This window comes from Phocoena phocoena, chromosome 2 (genome assembly GCF_963924675.1).
Source record: "Phocoena phocoena chromosome 2, mPhoPho1.1, whole genome shotgun sequence".
NCBI lineage: Eukaryota > Metazoa > Chordata > Mammalia > Artiodactyla > Phocoenidae > Phocoena > Phocoena phocoena.
This window is the reverse complement of record NC_089220.1, coordinates 2,874,104-2,899,616: the sequence shown is the minus strand read 5'-3', so window position 1 is coordinate 2,899,616 and position 25,513 is coordinate 2,874,104. Positions and strand designations below refer to the sequence as shown.

Here is a 25,513-nt window from a genome sequence, read left to right as displayed (position 1 = left end):
CACTGGGAAGCCGTGCCTGTCTGCCTCCTGAAGAGAAGGATCCGTAACTGCTGTCCCTCTCAGTTCCGCACAGATATCGCGAGGACGGAGTATCTGTCCAACGCTGACGAGCGTCTCCGCTGGCAGGCCAGCTCCCTCCCTGCAGACGACCTGTGCACGGAGAACGCCATCATGCTGAAGCGCTTCAACAGGTAAGTGCTTGTGCGCATCAAGGGCACGGGTTAGAAGTCTTCGTGTGCCGTGCTCCCCTTTTCATATTTTTTCAAAACACACCTTTAGAAGAGGTGAGTAGGACATTGGGAGGGTCCGCGTGCTCACCTCTGATGGTGGGCTGTGCACGGTTCCCTTTTTCTTACGTTGTGACTGTCCAAACTGTCCTACAATGAGTGGTTCTCGTGTAACCTTTTTTTTAAAAAAAAAAAAAAATACATTTATTTATTTTTGGCTGCATGGGGTCTTCGTTGCTGCCCGTGGGCTTTCTCTAGTTGTGGTGAGCGGGGGCTACTCTTGGTTGCGGCACGTGGGCTTCTCATTGCAGTGGCTTCTCTTGTTGCGGAGCACGGGCTCTAGGCGCGCAGGCCTCAGTAGTTGTGGCATGCTGGCTCAGTAGTTGTGGCTCGCGGGCTTTAGAGTGCAGGCTCAGTAGTTGTGGCGCATGGGCTTAGTTGCTCCGTGGCATGTGGGATCTTCCCGGACCAGGGCTCGAACCCGTGTCCCCTGCATTGGCAGGTGGATTCTTAACCACTGCGCCACCAGGGAAGCCTCATGTAACCTTTTGAAATTGATGGGCATGGCTGTGTATTGGGCGAAAATCAAAACAGACCCTCTCGGGAATTCCCCGGCAGTCCAGTGGTTGGGACTCGGTGCTTTCACTGCCAGGGGTGTGGGTTCAATCCCTGGTTGGGGAACTAAGATCCCCCAAGCCATGCAGTGTGGCCAAAAAACAAAAAACAGACTGTCTCTTAAAATATTACAAGAATTGGAAGTGTTTAGCTAGAGAGAGAGTTAAGGGAAGCGGCTCCCTGATTTTGGTTTAAGGAGGGGGCCAGAGTAAGAGGAGGAACGGGCCTGCAGCCCAGGGGGGCTCACAGAGCAGTTCAAGGACTGACCCCCTCCTCTGTGGCAGCTCCCAAACCCAGCCACCCTAGGTTTTCTTTCTCTTTCAAAAAACTGATTCCCGGAGTCCTGTTTAACCATAACTGCACATCTTGGAACCTTTGAGCCCTTGCTGTATGCCACTGTCCCCAGGGCACAAAGAGGAGCCAACCCTCAGGTCTCACAAGTGGCGCGGGGTCTCGCCAGGGGCCGCTGGTGGGAATGTCCATCCATTGTGGCATCTATGAGGGGTCTGTGTGGGGGGCTGCATTTGTCTTACATGGAAATGCATGCTTCCGGGTCTCCCAAAGCCCAGCACTCGTGAAGAATGATGCATCTCAGAACATTCACAGGACAGTTTGTGTCCTACCAGAGGCCCGGAAATGCCTCTGACGCCCCTCGTTGGGGCCAGTGAACAGGTCACCATGCGTCCCCCCGGTGGGAGGCGGGGGGCCCTTGCAGACCTGGCCCTTTGTCCAGAGCCCACGTGTGAGGGTGCTTCCGGCAGGCCACAGTGTGGGGTGGTGTGCTCCCCCGGGGACACACGTGTGTCTGTAAACACATAAACCTCCTTTGTGTACATGGACCAGAAACCGGTGGCCAGGGGGGAGGGGGAGGGGCGGTTCTCACCACTTGCCCTTTCGTAGCTCCTGAATTTTGTACAATCACGTGTGTGTATCATGTTTTTAACATTTTTTTGTTAAGCGGCTGTGTGACCCTGGACAAATGATGTTCGCCTTTCTGTGCCCCTTTTTCCTCCTTTGTGAAATGGACGTGAGGATAACACCTATCTTGTAGGGTTATCGTGAGCATTGAGTGAAGAGGGTCCTGGGCAGCGTAAACTCTTCCCAGCCATCAGCTCGTGGGGCTGCAGCAGCAGTGGTGTTGATACCTGCCCTGCAGGAGTTGGCCCTGAGAGGGGCAGCAGTAAATTCTACAGAGAACAGCCATCCTAGTGCAGTATGCTCGGACTTCTTAGAGAAGCACTGTGTGTCCCAGAAAGAAAAGAAGCTTCAACTACAGCCCTTCTTAATAGAGTCTGTGGTTTAGTTACCTCCCCATCATAGAAGTTATTCAAAAAGATGATTTTAGTATTAAGCCTTAGGTCACGCTGGTCTCTGCTGATAAACCTGGAACCCACAGCTGAGTGTGGGACAGCCTTCCCGTCATCTTGTCGGGCTCTGCCTGCCACGTCCTTGTGCTTCCTATGGACCTCTAACCTACTTCTCTGGGGCCCGTCCTCAGGTATCCACTGATCATCGACCCCTCAGGACAGGCCACAGAGTTCATCATGAATGAGTATAAGGACCGCAAGATCACACGGACCAGCTTCCTGGACGACGCCTTCAGGAAGAACCTGGAGAGTGCGCTGAGGTTCGGCAACCCCCTTCTGGTCCAGGTCCGTGTGCATCTCAGCTCTGCAGACTCTGCTTCCCACGGGGAAGGCCTTTAGGGCTGCATTTAGGTTTTTGCAAATGCAGTTGATGTGAATCACATAATATGTGCTACTTTTTGAGCTTTGCAAGACGTCATCTGGTGTGAAAGCAAGATTACGGGATTACCCGATGGTCCAGTGGTTAGGACTCCGCACTTTCACTGCCGAGGGTCCGGGTTCAACATCTGGTCGGGGAACTAAGATCTCACAAGCCGAGCGGCGTGGCCAAAAAAATTTTTTAAAGGCAAAGCTAAAGCCCTGAGATAGAGCTATAAAAAATCCAACAGAAGCAGTGTTTGCACTTAAAATTCTAGTTTGTCTAGATCGTCACCCTCCACCGGGACAGTGACGGAAACGTTCTTTAGCTTGTGCTGCAGTGCATGGCGGCCCCACTGTTGAGCACTTCACGGGCCAGCGTGACAAGGAACTGAACTTTTAATTTTGTTTCAGTAGCCGCATGTGCCTAATGGTCTAAATAGCTGGGTGGCTTCTGGGGAGATGTATTTATCTGGAGTAGGAAGTCAGTTATATGGGTGGAAATAAACACTGTAAAACTCTCCCTGTCAATGACACCTCACATGTACACACGTAGGACGTGGAGAGCTATGATCCAGTTCTGAATCCAGTTTTGAACCGTGAAGTCCGGCGAACAGGGGGAAGAGTGCTGATCACCCTCGGTGACCAGGACATAGACCTGTCGCCATCCTTTGTCATCTTCCTGTCCACCCGGGATCCCACGGTAAGGGACGGGGCCCTCCTCCGTGAAGACGGGGCGGCGTCAGGTGAGGCCACGGATGTGTAGCAAAGCTGCCTGGTCTGTCGCCCCTTTTGGCAGGTCGAGTTCCCACCTGATCTCTGTTCCCGGGTTACTTTCGTCAACTTCACCGTCACCCGTAGCAGTCTGCAGAGCCAGTGTCTCAATGAAGTTCTCAAGGCAGAAAGACCTGACGTGGATGAAAAACGTTCCGATCTTCTTAAACTCCAAGGTATGTCTCTGGATCCATAGTTCTCGGTGCAGGTCGGGGGCCTGAACTTTCACAGGACGAGGGTGCGCTGGGCTTGTGTCGGACGCATCACAGAGCACTCCTTGGAAAGAACGTAAGTCCTGTAGTGAGCTCTGGGTGTTCTCATCATTTAAGGGGAATTTCAGCTGCGCTTACGTCAGCTAGAAAAGTCTCTGCTACAAGCTCTGAATGAGGTGAAAGGGCGCATTTTGGATGATGACACGATCATAACGACCCTGGAGAACCTCAAGAAAGAGGCCGCCGAGGTGACGAGGAAAGTCGAGGAGACGGACATCGTGATGCAGGAGGTGGAGACTGTGTCCCAGCAGTACCTGCCGCTGTCCACCGCCTGCAGCAGCATCTACTTCACCATGGAGTCACTGAAGCAGGTGAGCGGGGCCGCGCCCAGCCGGGGGCTCCCGCCCCGCGTGCACAGGCGCTAACAGCCGCCTTCGCCACTTCCAGATACACTTCCTGTACCAGTACTCCCTGCAGTTCTTCCTGGACATCTACCACAACGTCCTGTACGAGAACCCGAACCTGAAGGGCGTCACCGACCACACGCAGCGCCTCTCCATCATCACCAAGGACCTCTTCCAGGTACGACGCATGCCCGGCTGTCCCGGGGTGCGTGCGTGCGCGCGCGTGTGCAACGGGGGGCTCGGGAGTAGTTCTTCAGGATCGGCAGTGCTTCCTGCATTTGGCTCCAGGTGGCGTTTAACCGGGTAGCTCGAGGCATGCTGCACCAGGACCACATCACCTTCGCCATGCTGCTGGCGAGAATCAAACTGAAGGGCACCATCGGGTAAGTCGGCTGCCCCGCCTCACTTTCCACCAGAGAACGTCATCATTTTGCAGCCTGCCTGCTAGCATTTTCTGATGGGATGAGCTTTTTTTTCTTCTTAAAGCCATTATTGCTCTTTTAGTGACAGTAGAAGTGAATCTGAGAGACCCCAGCTGACTGTTGCCCCCTTCCCAGGGAGCCCACCTACGATGCCGAATTCCAGCACTTCCTGAGGGGGAAGGAGATCGTCCTGAACGCTGGCTCGACGCCCAAGATCCAGGGTCTGACGGTGGAGCAGGCCGAGGCGGCAGTGCGGCTGAGCTGCCTGCCCGCGTTTAGGGATCTGATTGCGAAGGTTCAAGCAGACGAGGTAAGTGTCTTGTGAACGCTCCCGGCGGTGGAGGGGGAAGCTGGCCTTACTCCCAGGGAGCCGCGCGTGTCGTGTAACACCCAGGACGTTGTGCGGTGTTTTCTCACGTCAAACATCGACACGTTGGTCCCAACCTCACTTCCGCTGTTGCCCCCACAGCAATTTGGCATCTGGCTGGACAGCAGCTCCCCAGAGCAGACGGTGCCGTACCTCTGGAGCGAGGAAAGCCCTGCAAGTAAGCCCCACGAGGCCTCCCCCGTTGTTTTTGTTCTGGACCAGAGTGTACAATTGGGCTTTGCTGCTTGAATGCAGGGACGCTCCCTAAAGATAAAAAGCCATTGATTCCTGAGATAAGTATTTCGGTGTTAAAACTTAGGAGACAGCTTAGGTGTAAGAAAGCGAAAAACTCCCAATTCCTGTTGCAACTCATGCTTAAAGACCAAAAGAGAAATAGATCAGAAGGTCCTTGCCCAACATCCGGGGGAAACCGGCTGGTTTCGAGCGTGTTATGCGAGGCTCTGGACCAGACAGGCCCCACGATGGGGAGGAAGAAAAGGGTGATGTCCAGCGTGGCTGCAGCTCAGTCGTGGGCTGTAGGGTGTCTGTGATCTTAGACGTTCCTGAGAATCTTCAGGGTTCTCCACAAATGGGTACGATGTAGTTAGCCATTTAGAATCAGTAACCGCTCATCACCCACAGACCCAGGCGTAGGTCTTGTCACAGCTCTTCCCAGAGGGCTCAGTGACAGCGTGGAGGTGGTGGCGGTTCTCAGGCAGAGAGGACAGAGCGGGCGTCGTGGTGTCTGGGGTGTTTGAGCTGAGTCTCGGACGATGAGTGTTTGCAGAGCGAGAGCTGGTGGCAAGAGCAGTCCAGGCGGGAGAACATCTCAAAGTCTGTGCTGCCACCAACCTCCAGCCCTTCTCACGGCCTCGTTTCAGCTCCCATCGGGCAAGCCATCCACCGGCTGCTCTTGATTCAGGCCTTCCGCCCCGACCGCCTGCTGGCCATGGCTCACATGTTTGTCTCCACAAACCTCGGGGATTCCTTCATGTCCATCATGGAGCAGCCGCTCGACCTGACCCACATCGTGGACACAGAGGTACGCTCTGGCCCCGCGGACTCTGAACCCAGCCCGTTTTCACGAGCCCCTCCGCAGGGCTCTCCTCCCTCGACAGGTGCGCTGTCGGGTGGGATGCTCTCTCACCCAATTCCGACTTCCTGATCTGCAGGTAAAGCCAAACACCCCTGTCCTGATGTGCTCTGTGCCTGGTTACGATGCCAGCGGGCACGTGGAGGACCTCGCAGCCGAGCAGAACACACAGATCACGTCCATTGCCATTGGTAAGGGTGCTTGGTCAGTTCCACGGGGGCACCCCAGACTTCAGTGTGGGTGGGCGTTGAAGTCCAAGTCCATGTGCTGACACTAAGCTTTCTGGTACCAGGCTCTGCAGAAGGCTTTAACCAAGCAGATAAGGCAATAAATACAGCCGTGAAGTCGGGCAGGTAGGCTTGTTTGGTTTTGCTTTACAAGGCCCGAGTGCCCAAGGACTCGGGCCGGAAGGGTGAGGTGTGGCCGCGGCTTCTCCCTGCCTGCAGGTGGGTGATGCTGAAGAACGTGCACCTGGCTCCGGGCTGGCTGATGCAGCTGGAGAAGAAGCTGCACTCCCTGCAGCCGCACGCCTGCTTCAGGCTCTTCCTCACCATGGAGATTAACCCCAAGGTGGGCGCCACGGGGGTGCGAGGCGGCGTGCGGGGCGCTGGTTTGGCGCCTCTGTGTCCGTGTGCACGTGTGTGTGAGCTGAAACACACGTGGGAACCGCGGTCACGGGTGCCGTGTCTTGCTCAGGTGCCCGTGAACCTGCTCCGAGCGGGCCGCATCTTCGTGTTCGAGCCGCCGCCGGGCGTGAAGGCCAACATGCTGAGGACCTTCAGCAGCATCCCCGTGTCTCGGATATGCAAGGTGAGCACCGGGCTCGGAGTCGAGCTGGGTGCAGCGGCCACGCGGACGTCCGGGCGCCGAGAGGAGACCGGGGCCCGGCTCGCGGGCAGGGGAGCGTTGTGGCAGGAGCGGTGCGTCGGTTGTGTTTCTTAAGCGCTGTTTCCTTTTGTGCCTTAATCCACCTTTTCTACCATTTTTAGAAACTTGTTCTCTTCTATGTAATTTTCTGGTTACATAGCATAGCTGGGAGTACACCTTTATTAATATAAAAATTGGCGTAGTTTTCTCCTAACAACAATATTCGTGTTAATTACTAAGATCACAGTGGTTCCAACGTTAGTACGTGGAGAGCTCTTTTTAAGACTTTGATTCCGACAGGATCTGCACTATTTTCTTAGATAGAAAGGGGGCTGCGTTCTGGTGATTCTCTCCTTGCTAACTTCCCCACCTAGTCTCCCAACGAGCGTGCTCGCTTGTACTTCCTGCTGGCCTGGTTCCACGCCATCATCCAGGAACGCTTACGATACGCACCCCTGGGGTGGTCGAAGAAGTATGAATTCGGGGAGTCTGACCTGCGGTCGGCCTGCGACACAGTGGACACGTGGCTGGACGACACGGCCAAGGCAAGCGTGGGCTGTGCCGTGAGGGGGGGACTCGCGTACAGGTGGCCGCCTGCCGTGGGCGTGACCAGCCTCCCCCACCCCCCCAGGGAAGGCAGAATATCTCTCCAGACAAGATCCCCTGGGCGGCGCTCAAGACCTTGATGGCCCAGTCCATCTACGGCGGCCGGGTGGACAATGAATTTGACCAGCGCCTGCTCAACACTTTCCTGGAGCGTCTCTTCACCACCAAGAGTTTCGACAGTGAATTTAAGCTGGCCTGCAAGGTCGACGGGCACAAAGACATCCAAATGCCAGACGGCATCAGGTATGCGTCCGACCCCGGGACCCACAGGGGAGGCACCGCGCGCTTCTGGCCCGCGTGTAACTGGTGGCACTAACAGCGTGCTGCCTTTCCAGGCGAGAGGAGTTCGTGCAGTGGGTGGAGCTGCTCCCGGACACGCAGACCCCCTCCTGGCTGGGCTTGCCCAACAACGCTGAGAAGGTCCTGCTCACCACGCAGGGTGGGTACCCAGCTGTCCTCCCCCAGACCGCACCTCCCTCCCTCCACTCCGGGGGGCAGGGAAAACCATCTGCTCCCGCTGGTGTCTTTCCTGCGGTACGGGCTCCGTCCTGGGGAAAAGGCTCGATAGCTGCTTACATGGAGTCGGGAAATTGCATTTAGGGTTTTAGATTCAGAAGTAATTTCATTTTTTCTCCTGTTCAGTTTTTTTTAAACTCTTGGCATTAAGTGACGTTTTAAATCTTTTAGTCTCTTTTGGAATACACTTTTTTGGAACTTCAAGACTATTCAAGAAATCACCTAACCCAGTGGTTCTCGAAGTGTGGTCCCCAGACCAACAGCTTCAGCCTCGCCTGCAAATTTTAGACAGGCAGGTCCTCGGGCCCCACGCCGGGGAATCAGAACTGGACTTGCTGGGGCCTGGCGTCTGTTTTGATAAGCCCCCCGGTCGCTGAGACACTCAGGTTTGAGAACTGCTCATCTGAGCCAGGCTTCTCTTTATGGGAAACAGGCCCAGAAGATGGGTGATTTGCCCAAACTCACACCCTGGTTGATAGGACAGACCCCAACAGTTCACCTCAGGCCCGCGATTCAGCTCTGTAATGAGAGGAACCCCTAGCCATGGGGCCTGCTTTCTGACTGACGACGACCTTGAACGCGTGCCTCTCGCTGGGGGAGGTGGGGGGTGGCAGGCCCCACAGGTGACCAAATGGGAGGCCGGGCTGGCCAGCAGGGAAGCAGAGGAGGGCTTGAGGCCTGGGTGCCGGGCAGGTCTCGGCCGGCGGTGGGGGTGGGGGGGCGCTGGGCCTTGTCTCACACAGCAGCGTGTACTGAGATCACTTAGCGAGTTAATACCCGTGCTGCCTGCCGGGACCGGCGCTGGGTCCCCGTCAACACTGTAGTGAGTGTTATCTGAGCCCCATGTCACGCCAGAGCTGATGGTGCCCCAGGTGGTGTGGCCCACATGGAGGCCATGAGGTATGAGCCACAGGGGCCTGGCTTGGGGAAGCTGAGCCCTGTCCTCCAGCCCAGCCTCCAGGAACTGGACTTGGAGCGCCCCACTCGGGTCAGGGACCCGCAGGCAGAGGCAGAGTCCAGAGCCCGCGGGAGGCCACCACACGGCTCCACGCAGTCTCAGCCGGAAGTGGTCACGCGTTAGCAGCCCAGGCGGCCTCCCTGCCTGGCGCTGGCGCGCCCCAGAGCCCACCCCCTGACGACAGTGGATGCGCGAGCCTCGCAGAGGCCTCTGGGGTTTGCACTCGGCCACTGGAGCAGCCCCAGCAGTCAGGACTTGACCTGGTGGTGCTGTTTCTTCTGTCGTTGCCGCCTTACCTTTCTGGTCGGGCCGTCCTCCGTGCTTTAGGACAGGTACCCGCGTGGTACCTTGCAGGGCACACAGTTACGCCCGTGTAAACAGACGCACTGTGCGCCGTCACCTTCAAGTCCCTTTCCCTCCGCTCTCCGCTCCGCTGCGCCCCCTGCTGCCCAGGCGTGGACATGATCCGCAGGATGCTCAAGATGCAGATGCTGGAGGACGAGGACGACCTGGCCTACGCGGAGACGCAGAAGAAGGCGAGGCCCGACTCCACGGCCGACGGGCGCCCCGCCTGGATGCGGACGCTGCACACCACCGCGTCCAACTGGCTGCACCTCATTCCGCAGACGCTGAGCCACCTCAAACGCACGGTGGAGAACATCAAGGTGGCTGGCCCTTCCCCCGCCGAGTCCTGGGGCTTGGGGGGCGTCCCGGCAAGTGGGACCGGGCGGGTCGAGCCGAGCTCAGTGTTGTCCCGGAGCGCACGCGCGCCCGGGCCGGGCTGGAGGGAACTCCCTGGGATGAAGGTGGTGCGTCTTCCACGAGGAGGTAAATGACTCCCAAGGAAGCGGCGGCAGCCGTTCTCCTTTACAGAATTGCCCAGAGCTGCCATCGGTCAGGCAGGCCCGCAGCTTCACGCGAGGTCTAGTGCAGGGTCGAGCTGGGGTGACACTGAATAATACGGGGAGGGCTATGAAACCGGGGCTCCCTGAGGCTGAGTTACTTCTGGTTGCCTTTTCTGCTGGAGAAAAGACCTCTTCCCAGACTCCCTCCCCTCCTTCACTCTGGCCTTCTTTCCCAACACCTGTAGGATCCTCTGTTCAGATTCTTTGAGAGAGAGGTGAAGATGGGCGCCAAGTTACTCCAGGACGTCCGCCAGGATCTCGCTGACGTCGTGCAGGTGTGCGAGGGCAAGAAGAAGCAGACCAACTACCTACGCACACTGATCAACGAGCTGGTGAAAGGTGCGCCCACGGTGCCGCTGGGGTGCAGGGGTTCTCCCGGGAGCCCCTCGGAGTGGCGGCGGGTCCCGGCCGGGCCTCGCCCAGACTTCCCTCAGGGCAGCTCGATGCCCGCACCTGGGAGCAGACTTAGAAACGCCCGAGAATTTGTATCCGTTTTATGCTGGTTCACTGAGCACTGAACAGAATCTTTACTCACTTCTGCAGTCTTTAGGGAGGACCAGGGCAGGGTGCTGGAGTCCAAAGGCACAGGGACCCCCAGGGTTTCCATCGGCTCTGAGAGCCTCCATTGGCAGTACCGCCGAGCCGCCCGTGGCGGGGGTTTGTAGCTGTGGTTCCTTGGGGCGGTTGTGCTCCTCCAGACGCGTCCTGTGGGTCACCCGGACTGGGTGCGGAGCACGTGCGGTGGGGATGGTGGCCCATGCAGGGCGTGAGGTGCACCAGGGAGGGGAAGCAGCAGAGCCTGCAAGCAGGGGCAGACCTGCCAGCGCTCAGCTGTGCGCCTACCTGCGCCGGGGGGACTGTCGGCACTGAGGCCAGGCCGGGGCTCCTCGCTTGCAGGAATTCTGCCCCGGAGCTGGTCCCACTACACGGTGCCCGCCGGCATGACTGTCATCCAGTGGGTCTCCGACTTCAGTGAGAGGATCAAACAGCTGCAGAACATCTCACTGGCGGCTGCCTCTGGTGGCGCCAAGGAGCTAAAGGTGGTGGCCACTCCTGAGGAGCTGGGGGAGGGTCCCCGGGGAGGGTCCCCGGGGAGGGTCGGCAGCTGGCCCGGGTGCTGGCTCTCGGGCCCAGTGGGGCCGGCTCTCAGCTGGGGCTGCTTCTTCCCACAGAACATCCACGTGTGCCTGGGCGGCCTGTTTGTGCCCGAGGCGTACATCACTGCCACCAGGCAGTACGTGGCCCAGGCCAACAGCTGGTCCCTGGAGGAGCTCTGCCTGGAGGTGAACGTCACCACCTCGCAGAGCACCACGCTGGACGCCTGCAGCTTTGGGGTCACAGGTGAGTGGGGGCCACTCCGGCCGGCCGGGCTTCTCTTCTCTCTCAGGTTCCCCTCCCCCGTCCCCGGGCCTGCGGCTCGGCCATCGCCCCCTCGCGGGCCGCCTGCTGGTGGTTCCCACGCGAACGCGTTAAGTTAGAGCCCAGGCCCGTGGCCGCACAGCTCGTGCTCCCCTCGGGGGGTCCTGACCGCCCATCCCCCCACAGGGTTGAAGCTCCAGGGGGCCACGTGCAACAACAACAAGCTCTCGCTCTCCAACGCCATCTCCACCGTCCTCCCCCTGACGCAGCTGCGCTGGGTCAAGCAGACAAGCGCAGAGAAAAAGGCTAATGTGGTGAGTGGCTCCTTCCCGTCCTCTGTGGTCAGGGAGGCTCTGAGGACGCCCACCGGGCGCCAGGGCGACGTCCCCGCCCTCTCCCGGCCGCGAGTCCCTGCGTCGCAGGAGGAACCGTCCGTTCCCTCTCGCGTGAAGCCCCTGCCCCAGAGCCCCCTTTCCTTGCAGGTGACCCTTCCCGTCTACCTGAACTTCACCCGAGCAGACCTCATCTTCACCGTGGACTTTGAAATCGCGACCAAGGAGGACCCGCGCAGCTTCTACGAGCGCGGCGTTGCCGTTCTCTGCACCGAGTGAGACTCGCCTTTGCTAGCGCCCTTTTCTGTAACAGTAAAATTAATATTTAACGTTTATTCATTATTAGGATGTGTGGAAGGTACGGACGTGTCAAAGGAAGGTTGTTGGTGTGAGGCTAGAAGAAGCCGAAAGAAGCCAGACGGCTGGGAGGTGGAAGCGGGAGGGATACAGGGACGTGGTTTTGAGGGCCAAAGCATGGCTTGTTTTATGAAATAAAACACTAAGCATGAGCCGGCCCCGGCCTCTTGTCTCGGCTCCGGCTCCCGTGGACACCCTGGACCCTTCACAACACAGAGGCAGCCCCGTTCCTAGGAGAGCAATGGCGCTCCCGGGGCGTGGGGCTGGCGCCGTGTCCCGTCGCCGGGAACCCGTGGCCCAGGTGGACGCCCTCGTCCCGCCTCCTCTCTGGCGCCTTCGTTCCCACGACCCTAGGGTGGTGGCCGGAAGTGACGGGCATGCTGTCCTGCGAAGCAGGTTTCTGGCCTGTGCGGGGCCTCGCGAGAGCTCCTGGGGCGCCGGGGCGCCGGCCCAGGCATCAGCGCAGGCCCCGCCATGGCCCCGGCCGTCCTGCCGCGGGCTGCCTGTGAGCCAATCTCGGCCCCAGCGCGGTGACGGCCTGAGGCCCGACTGGACGCCCTGGCCCTGCCCACACCCTCCCAGCCCCAGCGTCCTCCGCGGAGCGGCCGGGGGCCTCAGAGCCGGAGCCGCCTCCCACCCAGCTCCGGACGGGCCCTCTGGGGTCCCTGGGTGGCCTGAGGACGTCCAGAGCGGTATCGGACTGAAGGTTGGGGCCCATTTTACATGGTTTTCTCTGAACCAATAAGGCCTTTTAGCTTTTCTTCAGTCACCGGGAGTATTTAACGGTGCCGCAGGCTCTCGCCCAAGCGCTGCTAATGCCCGGGAGAGCCCCGGGAGGCCCACCGTGGGGGCCTGGCCCCGCCTGACCCTTCTTCGCCCCCACCCCCCACCCCATTTACGGGGAAGGGTCTTGAGCACAGGTGCTGGGTGGTGCTGGGCCGGGGTTCCAGGGCACAGGGGAAGGAATGCCATCCTAGAAACCCTGAAGGCCTGGTGGGGGTGGGGAACGCAGGGCAGGAGCCATTCCCACTGCCAGACCCTCGTCCCCATGTGTCCTGGGGCTGGGGGCAGGGCACTGCAGGCCCAGGACTGAGGCTCCCCATCAGGGTTCCCCGTGGACCCCACAAAGAGTACCCTAGGCCCCTACTTCCTGCCCCCCAGCCTCACCCCCGTGGAAGTTCTGTCCGTAGGGCCCGAGGAGGGACCCCACATCAGACTACCCCTCACCTGCCCTCAGGGGTTCAGGCTAGACCGTGGGCAGAGCCAGCAGAAAGGGGGACCAGGGGCTTCCCTGGTGACACATTGGTTAAGAATCCACCTGCCAATGCAGGGGACACAGAGTCCTCCCTGCTCCGGGAAGATCCCACATGCCGTGGAGCAACTAAGCCCGTGTTCCACAACTACTGAGCCTGCGCTCTAGAGCCCGCGAGCCACAACTACTGAGCCCACGTGTCACAACTACTGAAGCCCGCGCGCCTAGAGCCTGTGCTCTGCAACAAGAGAAGCCACCACAATGAGAAGGCCGCGCACCGCAACGAAGTGTAGCCCCCACTCGCCGCAGCTAGAGAAAGCCCGCGCGCAGCAACGAAGACCCGACACAGCCAAAGAAATAATAAAAACAAACAAACCAAAAAACAAGAGGCTCAGTGAGAAAAAGGAACGAGCCTCCGCCACCTGTTCGTTCAGATGTTACCCCATCAGGACACCCTGCTCGGGAGAGGAGAGGGGACAGAGAAATGACGGGACGGGGCAGAGGGAGTCCTCTCAGGCCAGGGGCAGGGGCCCATCTGCTTTCACTATCCTGACAAAACTCTGTCATCAATCCCAATATCCCGAGAGCCCGAGCTCCCCGAGGGCGGCTGCGTGTGAAGAGCTCTGGGGGCGTAAGGGCCCAACGGGAGACACGTCAGCCAGAGAGCAGTGGGCCCCTACCACCCCAAGTCAAGGTTTAAAAAATACATAAATGTTTAGCAAAAGTAAGGAAATTCTCTGGGATTCAAGGGAGGCGGGGCCTTTCCTGAACTGGAAACCTATTTGTAGGCGAAGTAGTGGGGCCCAGAGACATTATTTAGGACGTAAACTACTAACAAACACCTTCGTCTCAGACTGTTAGATCCCGAAACTGTGACAATACATTTCTCTTGTTTAAATCTTAAAAAAAGACATAAAGGGGCTTCCCTGGTGGCGCAGTGGTTGAGAGTCCGCCTGCCGATGCAGGGGACATGGGTTCGTGCCCCGGTCTGAGAAGATCCCACATGCCACAGAGCGGCTGGGCCCATGAGCCATGGCCGCTGAGCCTGCGCGTCCCGAGCCTGTGCTCCGCAACGGGAGAGGCCACAGCAGTGAGAGGCCCGCATACCCCCAAAAAAAAAAAATCCCTTATCATGCAGATTTACTGGAGAATTCTCTGAAACCAAGCTCGAAGCCACCAGGTTACACAAACACAGTAATTCTTCCTAGCCTCTCCTTCTGGACACTTCCTAGCCAAGGTCAAAGTGGGCCTTTGGGAGGCCCCCAGCCCCTTCCTCACCCTACCCCACACCCTCCCCTCCACCCCCGGAAGGTGGCTCTCGGCCCCAGGATCTCCCAGCCCGTCTCAGCCGGGTGACCTTGTACCTTCTCTCCTCTGGCTCTTTGCAGCGCCCCGTCCCCGCTCGTTTACCCCACGGTGCTGCACTGCTCTCTCCCCGTCCACCACCCTCCGCAGTTGCCACCACCCTCCGCAGTTCGGGGCCCTCTGCCAAGGCCACAGCCTAACCCAGGTGACAACTCCAGGTGGGCCGCACGTGTGACTACAAAGGCTTCTGCTCAGAAGCTGGAGATGTTAGAAGACGTGTTGTTTGCACATTTCCTGTGGAAGAGTTTAGAAGTCACCACTCTGTCCCGAGAGCCACCAAATTGCTACCTGCCAGTCGTGTCCGTTAAGCTCTACCCCTGAGTGCCCCCTGCCCGCCCAGCGTCTGGCCGGTACACACACCAGAGTGTGCGTGAGGCCATCCTAGAGGCCCCGTGTCTCCCGTGTGCTAACCTTCCCCGCCCTCAGCTGCCATTCTCTCTCTCTCTCACACACACAGGCTGCGCTTTTCTCCCTGGCGCTCATCTCTCTCTGACATGCTCTGTATCCTCCTCCTCTGTCTCCGGGATCTGCAGCCCCTTCAACCCGCTCGCGCTCCATCACCTGGGCTTTTTGCTGCTGTGTCCACAGCTGTGTCCCCCAAGCCTGGCCCGGCAAGGAGCACGCAGCGGCACTCAGTGAATTTTCCTGGATGAATCACGCACGTGTGCTCCAGAGACCTCTCGCTCTGTACGTCCCAAACCAAATGCTCTCCCCGCATGACACACCCCTCCTTTCACTGTGGCTAGAGGGGCTCCACCATCCTGTAAGACCTCCAAGCCAGAAACCACAAAGATTCTCCTGGAGGCTGAATAACTGATGGCCCTGGGACCAGACTTCCTGGGTCCAAAATCCATGTCTGCTACTAACCCAGCTGCACGACTTCAGATGTCTAAAGTAGCTTTTCCAGAAAATTCCCTGGCTGTCCAGTGGTTAGGACTCAGCACTCTCACTGCCGGGGCCCGGGTTCAATCCCTGGTCTGGGAGCTAAGATCTCACAAGCCGCACAGCGAGGCCAATAAATAAATAAAGTAGCTTCTCCTGACTTACATACAAAACAGAAACAGACCCACAGACATAGAAAACAAACTTATGGTTACCAAAGGGGAAGCAGGGAGGGATAAATGAGGAGTTTAGCATATAACAGATACACACTACTATACATAAAATAGATAAACAAGAACCTACTGTATAACACAGGGAACTATACTCAATATTTTGTAATAACCTACAAGGGAAAAGAATCTGATATATATGTATGTATAACTGAATCACTTTGCTGTACACCTGAAACTAACAGAACATTGTGAATCAACTATACTTCAATATAAATAAATAAATAAATGATTGAAAAGATCAAGTAGCTTCTCCAGCCTCAGTCTCCCTATCAGTAAAATGGGTGAGCCGCTGAGGAGCCCATCGTGGATGTGAGAGGGATTAGCACGCTGCTCTCTGTGCTGGTTTATTATTTCACTGGCTGCTCCGAGATGAACATGTCACTGAAACATCCAACTCCATGCAAATCACCACCCAAGGGAATCAGGCTCAAAGGGCACCCAGCCGCTGGAAAAGTACATTTTATTTTATTTATTTATTTTTTAAAGTCTTTCTTGAATTTGTTACAACACTGCTTCTGTTTTATGTTTTGGTTTTTTTGGCCACAAGACGTGGGATCTTAGCTCCCCGGCCAGGGATCGAACCCTAGTCGCACCTTAACCACTGGACCACCAAGGAAGTCCCAAAGTACATTTTAAATCAGCGTCACCCACCCACCGGGTGGTGGAAGTCTGCATGCCATATGGTGTTTCTTCTTTGATGGGAGGGTGCTGTCCAAAATTCTCTCAGGAGGCCCCGTAAAATGAGTGGAATGAATGGTACCCCCTCCCTCAAATATATGTCCACACCCTAAACCCCAGAACTTGTGACCTTATTTGGAAAAAGGGTCTTTGAGACATAATTAAGAATCTCAAGATGAGATCATCCTAAATTTAGGGTGGGCCCTAAATCCAGTGACAGGTGTCCTTCTAAGAGAGAGATTTCACACACACACAGAGCAGAAGGCGATGTAGAGATTGGACTGATATGACCACAAACCCAGCGTTTCTGGCAGCCACCAGAAGCTGGAGAGAGGCCTAGGACAGGGTATCCCTCAGTCTCCAGAGGAACCAACCATCACCTGGATCTCAGATTTCTGGCCTCCAGGCCTGCGAGAGAATAAATCTCGTTTCGTCAAGCTACCTGGTTGGTGGTAATTTGTTACGGCAGCCACAGGAAACTAACAAGCCCTGTTAGTACAAGTGCTGTACTCAGAGAAAAATCATATGATCTTAAAGAATTCTGTTCTTTTCACTTGAACTTCAAAGGAACAAGAGCAGATCACGGCACTGTTCGGTTTGTGAGGGATGGGACAGCCCCCAACCTGGGCTGGAGGCATCTGTAGTCAAACATGAAAGCACCAAGGATGGCAAAAGACCAGGTTAGACATGAAATCATCCTGAATTCAACTTTGGTCGCCAGAATTTCAATCATTTAAAGTGATATTCCCAACACGTGGGGAGAAATACCCGGCATGTGGGTTCAAGTCCCAGTCCTGCAAGCCATGCAGCACGGCCACACACACACAAAAAGCCAGAAACAATCCCAGAGGCCACCTGGGAAAAGGTCTTTTTCATAGACTGACTTCACAGGTGTCAAGAAGTCATAACCTGGGTTTTTGTTTTTTTCTTTTTTGGCCACAGACCACACAGCTTGCAGGATCTTAGTTCCCTGACCAGGAATCAAACCTGCACCCCCTGCAGTGGAAGCATGAAGTCTTAACCACTGGACCACCAGGGAAGTCCCTAACCTGGGGTTTTAAAATGGAAAAATGAGGGACCAGCAAACCAACTGCTGGCCAGTCCTGGGTCTGCCCCTGACCTGTCCTAGCCCCATCCCCCTGCCCATCAGGGCCTCAACTTTGCACAACTGTGGTTATTATACCAGAGGAGTAAAAGCCCAACAGGAAGACAGAAATGGAAGATGAGAGGGTGCGTTTGCTGGTTTCATGTACTAACTGGCAAAGGGTCAATGTGGTAAGTAGACATTTGTTGCAGGTTGAACACTTGCCAAATTTTCCTACTGAAGCTTTAAAAAATTCACTTTGTAGATAGAATGCTTTAATGCATTAGTAAAATACTGGATAATAGCAAAAAACATTAATAATAAAAATTAAATGCCTGCTGGGAGCTCCCTGGCGGTCCAGGGGTGAGGACTCTGTGTTTTCACTGCAGAGGGCATGGATTCAATCCCTGCTCAGGGAACTAAGATCCCGCAAGCTGCAAGACACGGCCAAAAAAAAAAAAAAAAAAATTAAATGCCTGCTAACATATACGATGGAATATTCCTCATCCATAAAAAAGAATGAAATAATGCCATTTGCAGCAACATGGATGGACCTAGAGATTATCATACTAAGTGAAGTAAGAAAAAGACAAATATCACATGATACCACTTATACATGGAATCTAAAAAATGATACAAATGAACTCATTTACAAAACAGAAATAGGGCTTCCCTGGTGGTGCAGTGGTTAAGAATCTGCCTGCCTATGCAGGGGACACAGGTTCGATCCCTGGTCTGGGAAGCTCCCACATGCTGTGGAGCAACTAAGCCCGTGCGCCACAACTACTGAGCCTGCGCTCTAGAGCCCGCGAGCCACAACTACTGAAGCCTGCGCGCCTAGAGCCTGTGCTCCGCAACAGGAGAAGCCACCACAATGAGAAGCCTGTGCACCGCAACGAAGAGTAGACCCCGCTCACCGCAACTAGAGAAAGCCCACACACAGCAACGAAAACCCAATGCAGCCAAAAATAAATTAATTAAATAAGTTAATTTTTAAAAAAAACAGAAATTGGGCTTCCCAGGTGGCGCAGTGGTTGAGAATCTGCCTGCTAATGCAGGGGACACGGGTTCGAGCCCTGGTCTGGGAGGATCCCACATGCCACGGAGCAACTAGGCCCGTGAGCCACAACTACTGAGCCTGCGCGCCTGGAGCCTGTGCTCTGCAACAAGAGAGTCCGCGATAGTGAGTGGCCCCCGCTTGCCGCAACTAGAGAAAGCCCTCGCACAGAAACGAAGACCCAGCACAGCAAAAATAAATTAATTAATTAATAAACTCCTACCCGCAAACATCTTAAAAAAAAAAAACAGAAATAGACTCACAAACATAGAAAACAAACTTATGGTTAGCAAAGGGGAAAGGAGGGGGGAGGAATAAATTAGGAATTTGGGATTAACAGATATAACTACTAAATATAAAATAAACAAGGGCCTACTGTACAGCACAGGGAACTATATTCCATACCTTATAATAACCTATAATGGAAAAAAATCTGAAAAAGAATATATATGTATATATACATAAAACTGAATCACTTTGCTGTACACCTGAAACTATCACAACATTGTTTGTAAATCAACTATACTCCAATTTAAAAAAAAAAAAAAAAGCCTGCTAACAAGGCAGAAAGAGGTAAAAGATAACGGGCCTTCCCAAAACAAGCCCAAAACCCCAGAGGCTCTGCAGCCCAGGTCACCCCACCCCTGGAGCCACACCCAGGAGGAACACCCCTGAGGGACACGCCAGCTCCCAAACTGGAGCCACTTCTGAAGTTTCCTACCTGGAGTCCAGGAGCAACAGCCGCAAATAGAAGGTGGAGGTGAAGTCCAGAGGGCCAGCTTCTGACAGCAGGGGAGTTGGGGGAGAGAGACGCTGGTCTGGAGAAAAGAACAGAGCAGATGCAAAATGGTCTTTCGACAAAGAGGAGCTTAGCAAATCTACTCTCAAGATCTGCAAAGGAGAAAAAATATCGTGAGCCTCCTGGCCCCCACCCTCCATATGACCACATGGAAGAGGCATGCTGGGGACGAAGGGATTCAGCGCACGCCAAACGGGGCACCTCGAAGTGGGCCCCAGTGCTTAACTCAATTTTGCATGCCCACTTCAAAGGAAGAACACACTCAAAAAGAGTTCTCGCTTAACAATATTCAAAAACTAACCAACAGTTCAAAATGGGTATCCTTTCCTTGCAATAAAATTTGTCCTGAAAGATTTCTCAAACTCTTCTTCCCCAGAAGTGGTTTCTAAGGCGATTAGCTTTATTCGAGTGCAGACAGGCAGCCTGGAAACAGCCTGTCATTTCACAGGAGGCTAGGTCTTTATTCTTCTACCCACGTGAAACTAAGATCTGGGCCAAGCTTCAAATATCTGAGCACCTTTCCTGGACCAGGAACCTGAGAGAGCAAGAAGTCTTTGAAGGTCGAATTTCTAAAGATAAACCCCTGTGCACACTCACAAACACACACACACACACACACCCATACACACACACACATACACGCATACACACACACCCATACACACACATACATACACACACCCATACACACACACACACATACACACACCCATACACACACATGCATACACACACACGCACACATACACACACGCATACACACACACGCATACACACACCCACACACACCCATACACACACACACGCATACACACACCCACACACACCCATACACACACACGCATACACACACACACACGCATACATATACATACACACATACACATACATACACACGCATACACACACCCATACACACACACATACACGCATACACACACACACCCATACACACACACGCATACACACACACACACATACACACACACCCATACACACACGCATACACACACATACACGCATACACACACACGCATACACACACCCATACACACACGCATGCATACACACACACGCACACATACACGCATACACACACACCCATACACACACACACGCATACACACACCCATACACACACCCATACACACACACCCATACACACACACGCATACACACACACACACGCATAAACACGCATACATACACACATACACATACATACACACGCATACACACACCCATACACACACACATACACGCATACACACACACGCATACACACACACGCATACACACACGCATACATACACACACGCATACACGCATACACACACACGCATACATACACACACGCATACATACACACACGCATACACACCCATACACACACATACATACACACGCATACACACCCATACACACGCATACACACACATACACACACATACACACACATACATACACGCATACACACACACGCATACACACACCCATACACACACACACACATACACACACACACGCATACACACGCATACATACACACATACACACACATACATACACACACCCATACACACATACACACGCATACATACACACATACACACACACACACCCATACACACACGCATACATACACACATACACACCCATACACACACCCATACACACACCCATACACACACGCATACATACACACATACACACGCACACACACACATACACACCCATACACACACGCATACATACACACATACACACACATACATACACACACACGCATACACACATATACACACGCATACATACACACATACATACACACACATACATACACACACATACACACACACCCATACACACACATACATACACACACATACATACACACACACTCATACACACATATACACACGCATACATACACACGCATACATACACACACATACACACATACACACACATACACACACGCATACACACACACACACACACTCTAACAAGAAACAATCCTGGATGTGAACATCTTCCAAGGACACCTTCATCGGCTCAACTCCCAGCCCCTGGGCCAGCCAGGGTAGGTTCTCAGCAAATATTATTCAAGTGTAATAGTCTAAAGGGAAGTCAGGAGACTGAACATGATCCCCCTTTCCTAACCGCACAAAGAACAAGAAGGAACGCTCCAGGACATCCCTGGTGGTCCAGTGGTTAGGACTCCACGCTTTCACTGCAGGGGGCACGGGGTGCGATTCCTGGCCAAAAAAAAAAAAAAAAAGAATGGATGCTCCAAATAAATATGTTCTGGAGACGCACAGTTTTTGAAGGGCATAAGCCCGCTGTGTCCCCCTTTGCCTGGCAAAGCAATAAAGCTGTTCTTTTCTACTTCACCCAAAACTCTGTCTTCGTGATTCAACTCATCACCAGTGCACAGAGATCGAGTTTTCAGCATCAATATGGGCAAGTAAATTCTAAATGCTCCAACTTTTTACTTGTAAAATGGGGAGAAATATAAAGTATTGTTTGAATTAAGTAAACTAACGCATGAAAATGATTTAATTTTGTGTCTGATTTGTGGAGAATAGTATTAGCTATTTTACTCATTTCTACAGACATGTGGTGTCTAACTACTGAGAGAAAATCTAGCAGAGAAGTCAAGAGCACAGCTCTGAAGCTAGATTGCCTAAGTTCCAATCCCAGCTCAACCAAATTTTAGCTGAATTTTCTCCATTTATATGTGATAGTGTATTTGAATGCGTTTCTTTATATAGTTTTTGTATTGGTTGCTCTGGGTATAACAGTATACATATGTGACTTATAATAATCTACTGGTATCAACGTTTTACCACTTCAGATGAAGTGTAGAAATTTTGCTTCCACTTACTTCTTTTTACCTTTCTTACTTTTAAATATCATTGTCTTGAGTATCACGCACTTATAATTTTTATTTGAACCCCTGTTCAATTAGGGAAATGAATGAGCCAACTTGAGCTGCCTTCTGTTGCTTGATGGGGGTTGGGAAACTTCTGGGTCCACTTGCAGCGTATGTGTGTGTGTCAGGGGCAGCCATAAACCTTCGTCTCATTAAGTTGCTCCACCAGTCCTGGGGTACCAAATTATCTGGCTTTCCTCTTACCACCTTTCAGCATTCTCCTTTGGTAGCTTCTTACATTATTTCTCGGGTTTATAGTTGTATTTATTAGGGAGGAGCAGAGAAGAATGCATGCATTCAATCCTGTCCAACAAGAAGCTGTGGACTGTTTTTGAATATTAAGATTGCTTAAAAATAATATATAGTCAATGACCAATTTCAAATTTTGTCCCAAATCTTCTTGCAATTTAGTGGAAATATTATGTATAGTTTAAAATAAATACTGGACCCAATAAATTTTAGCTGGGGTTACTGTTCAAAATATTAGCTATGCTCTGTCCTTCGTAAGCATTTACAGTTCATTTATTCCCTCACCAATTTATTCACTTGTTCTAATTTGTAATGCACCAAGCAAGTGTAATAACTTGTCATATGTTAATAGGAAGAGAACACAAAATCCTCCTTTATTTTTGGTTTCTCCCATTCAATCACATAATAATAAAAATTTATATTGTAATTAATAATGTGAAATTCTGATAAACAGTGGTATACAAAGTCAATTAAGATGTATACCCCATCTTTTTTAAATATTTAAAAATAAGGAGTAGGAAGAATAGTAAAATACAATCCCATTAGAAAGAATGCATGATTTATTTTGAGTATATACCAGTTTTTTAAAGTACAAAAAAGAATAAATAAAGAAATAAATACATACGTTCTGCCGGTATGTGGTCAGGTTCTTGGGAAGGGCGGGGGACATTAAAGTCTGTATTTTCGTGCACAAGTCACAGGGGGTATTTCTTTCTTCTTTTTTTTTCTCCAGTGTTAATTTTTAAGACGGACACCTTCATACATACTTGCTATTATTTTGACCAGACACTTTTGGGTACGATTACTCTGAGATATAAATTAAAAAGGAATGACAGGGACTTCCCTGGTGGTCCAGTGGTAAAGAATCCACCTTCCAGTGCAGGAGATGCGGGTTTGATCCCTAGTCAGGGAACTAATATCCCACATGCCGCAGGGCAACTAAGCCCGCTCACCACAACTACTGAGCCCGTACGCCTCAACAAGAGAGCCCACGTGCCACAAACTACAGAGCCCATGTGCCCTGGAGCCTGTGCGCCACAACTAGAGAGAAGCCCACGCGCCGCAATGAAGAGCCTGCAGGCCATAACTAAAGATCCTGCATGCCTCAACGAAGACCCCATGTGCCACAACTAAGACCCGACGCAGCCAAAAAAATAAGGAAAATAAATATTTTTGAAAAAAAGGAATGACAGTGGATTTTTTTTTTTCCATTTTGCAATCTCCTGTCCCTTAATGCCATGTGAAAATCAGGTCAAAAGTTAAAACTCCTGGGGACTTCCCTGGTGGTCCAGTGGGTAAGACTCTGCACTTCCAATGCAGGGGGCCTGGGTTCAATCCCTGGTTGGGGAACTAGATCCTGCATGCATGCCACAACTAAGAAGTCCACATGACACAACTAAAGATCCCGTATGCTACAGCTTACACCCGGGGCAGCCAAGATAAATAGATAAATAATTTTTTTTAAAAACCTTACAACTCCAGTTTAAGACAATGTTGACCAAGCTTTAAAGGGAAAAGCCGTTTCAGAGGTGGCCACGTCTCATTTTACCTTGTGTGGTAGGTCAGCCTCTCCAAAGCTCCTGGGCTCCCCTCAGAATCCATCAGATCACAAAATTCTGCAACCAAAACAGAATAATGCCCGTTCAGGCTGAAGGAACCCACAGAAAACCTAGAGAACAAGACCATCCGGGATTTTATTTATTTTACGTCAGTTTGTCTAGAGGAAACCACAGATTAAAATAATATTTTAGTTTGGAAAAATACTGCGTAGCTTTGCGTGCAGACGTTAATTAACCTCAGGTAAATTCCCAGGCGTCCTAGGATTCTCCTGTGGGCTTGGGGGCGGGGAGCTTCCAGACTTCCCAAGAACAGGCTGCCAGCCGTCCCAGGAGGGGGCGGGGTCAGCCGGAGGGCCGCCCTCCCGCCCTCAGCCTGGTCAGAGCCGGCCCGGGGCGCCCCCCGGAGGGGAGCTGCGGAGCCCCTTCTCAATCCCTCACTCCCCCGCCAGCCCTCACCTCGTGCCGGGGACTCTCCACCCTGCAGGCCCGACTCCTGGAGCGGGGCAGGGGGTCGGGGGGAAGGGGACAACAGATGTTCCTCCTTAAGGGGGAAAGAACCGCGGCCTCTCCGAGGCAGGGAGCCCAGCCCCAGGGAGTGGAGCCCCATCCTCACTCCTCACGTCAGAGGGGCCCCTAGGGTGCTTCGCTCCCGCAGGGCCCACCCGCACGGTGGAGGCTCTTCCCTCCCACGAGTGCCCCCCCCCCACCGGGGCTGGGGGCCAGGTCCTCAGTCCCACAGGGCAGCGACACGCACCACGAGGGGAACGCGGTCTTCACTCCTGCAAGGCCACCACGGGGCTGGGCGGTCCTCCTCCCACGGGGCAGGGACCCCCTCAGGGTCTGGGCTCGGCCGCCTCGGGCCCCTCCTGGACGCTGGGGCCACTCCTCGCTGGAGGAGGCCCACCCGCGTCCTGATCCGCCCGCGCGGCTTTAACCGCCGCCGCGCCCGGCAGCAGCTGCGGGGAAAGGCGCCCCGGGGGGCAGCACCTCGTGCGGGGCGGGCGCACCTGCGCCCACCTGCCCGAGACCCGCAGCGCCCCCTGCCGCCCCCAGACGTAGCAAGGAACTGGCTCCTGAGGGCGACTCCGGGGGGCCGTGTTGTTACTCAAGTCGGGGCCGGCGGGACCCCTGGGCAGGTGCAGTTGGCGCCGCGGTTGATGCTAACTCAGAGCAGCTGGGGTCGGAATGCGAACGTCGGGTGCGCAGGGCACAGGACGGTCACTGCAGACTTACCTTCTGAATGGCATGTCCATTTTGTTCCCACGGTCACCATCAGCGAGTCGAGAAGGAGGGTCCTGCGGTCCGGACCTGTGTGACGTCACAGGCATCTCCATGGCAACGAATCTCGAGGCTACCTGCCCGCCGCGCCCCAACGTTCAGGCGGTAGACTCCTGCTGCCCCTTCGCGAAACTCCTCTGATCCTTGCCGCCGCGCTAGGCGCCCCCATCCGTGCTCCACTCGCGGCCAGAGAGGCCTTTTTAAGGACACAAATTTTGCCACAAAACCTTGAGCGACTCCCCTGTGCCCTGGGATGACCTTCAAACTCTTTAACCCAGCGCTCCTCCCCGGCGGCATCCTGACCGGAGCACTGCGCCTGCCCCAGGGCTGCAGCCCCTCCCACGTCTCCTTCCCGATTTGGGAAGGTACCAAGCCCCCTCCCTCCCAACCATCCACAGATCTGA

At 53.9% G+C, this 25,513-nt stretch overlaps 1 protein-coding gene across 1 annotated transcript in view; it reads left to right on the top strand.

The window, feature by feature from the left end:
- The window catches only part of DYNC1H1 (dynein cytoplasmic 1 heavy chain 1), a 65,927-nt gene extending 54,037 nt beyond the window's left edge, over positions 1-11,890 (top strand). Inside the window, exons 56-78 of the mRNA XM_065871601.1 lie at positions 64-191; positions 2,341-2,494; positions 3,123-3,269; positions 3,366-3,516; positions 3,670-3,923; positions 4,000-4,134; positions 4,245-4,339; positions 4,514-4,688; positions 4,848-4,923; positions 5,627-5,787; positions 5,918-6,029; positions 6,131-6,191; positions 6,285-6,408; positions 6,535-6,648; positions 7,080-7,250; positions 7,337-7,554; positions 7,647-7,750; positions 9,239-9,450; positions 9,876-10,029; positions 10,588-10,730; positions 10,863-11,031; positions 11,236-11,363; positions 11,532-11,890. Coding sequence (XP_065727673.1) covers positions 64-191; positions 2,341-2,494; positions 3,123-3,269; positions 3,366-3,516; positions 3,670-3,923; positions 4,000-4,134; positions 4,245-4,339; positions 4,514-4,688; positions 4,848-4,923; positions 5,627-5,787; positions 5,918-6,029; positions 6,131-6,191; positions 6,285-6,408; positions 6,535-6,648; positions 7,080-7,250; positions 7,337-7,554; positions 7,647-7,750; positions 9,239-9,450; positions 9,876-10,029; positions 10,588-10,730; positions 10,863-11,031; positions 11,236-11,363; positions 11,532-11,660 — 3,315 coding nt within the window. The 3' untranslated portion in view covers positions 11,661-11,890. The remainder of the gene's footprint in view (positions 1-63; positions 192-2,340; positions 2,495-3,122; positions 3,270-3,365; positions 3,517-3,669; positions 3,924-3,999; positions 4,135-4,244; positions 4,340-4,513; positions 4,689-4,847; positions 4,924-5,626; positions 5,788-5,917; positions 6,030-6,130; positions 6,192-6,284; positions 6,409-6,534; positions 6,649-7,079; positions 7,251-7,336; positions 7,555-7,646; positions 7,751-9,238; positions 9,451-9,875; positions 10,030-10,587; positions 10,731-10,862; positions 11,032-11,235; positions 11,364-11,531) is intronic.
- Positions 11,891-25,513: the final 13,623 nt, after the last annotated feature.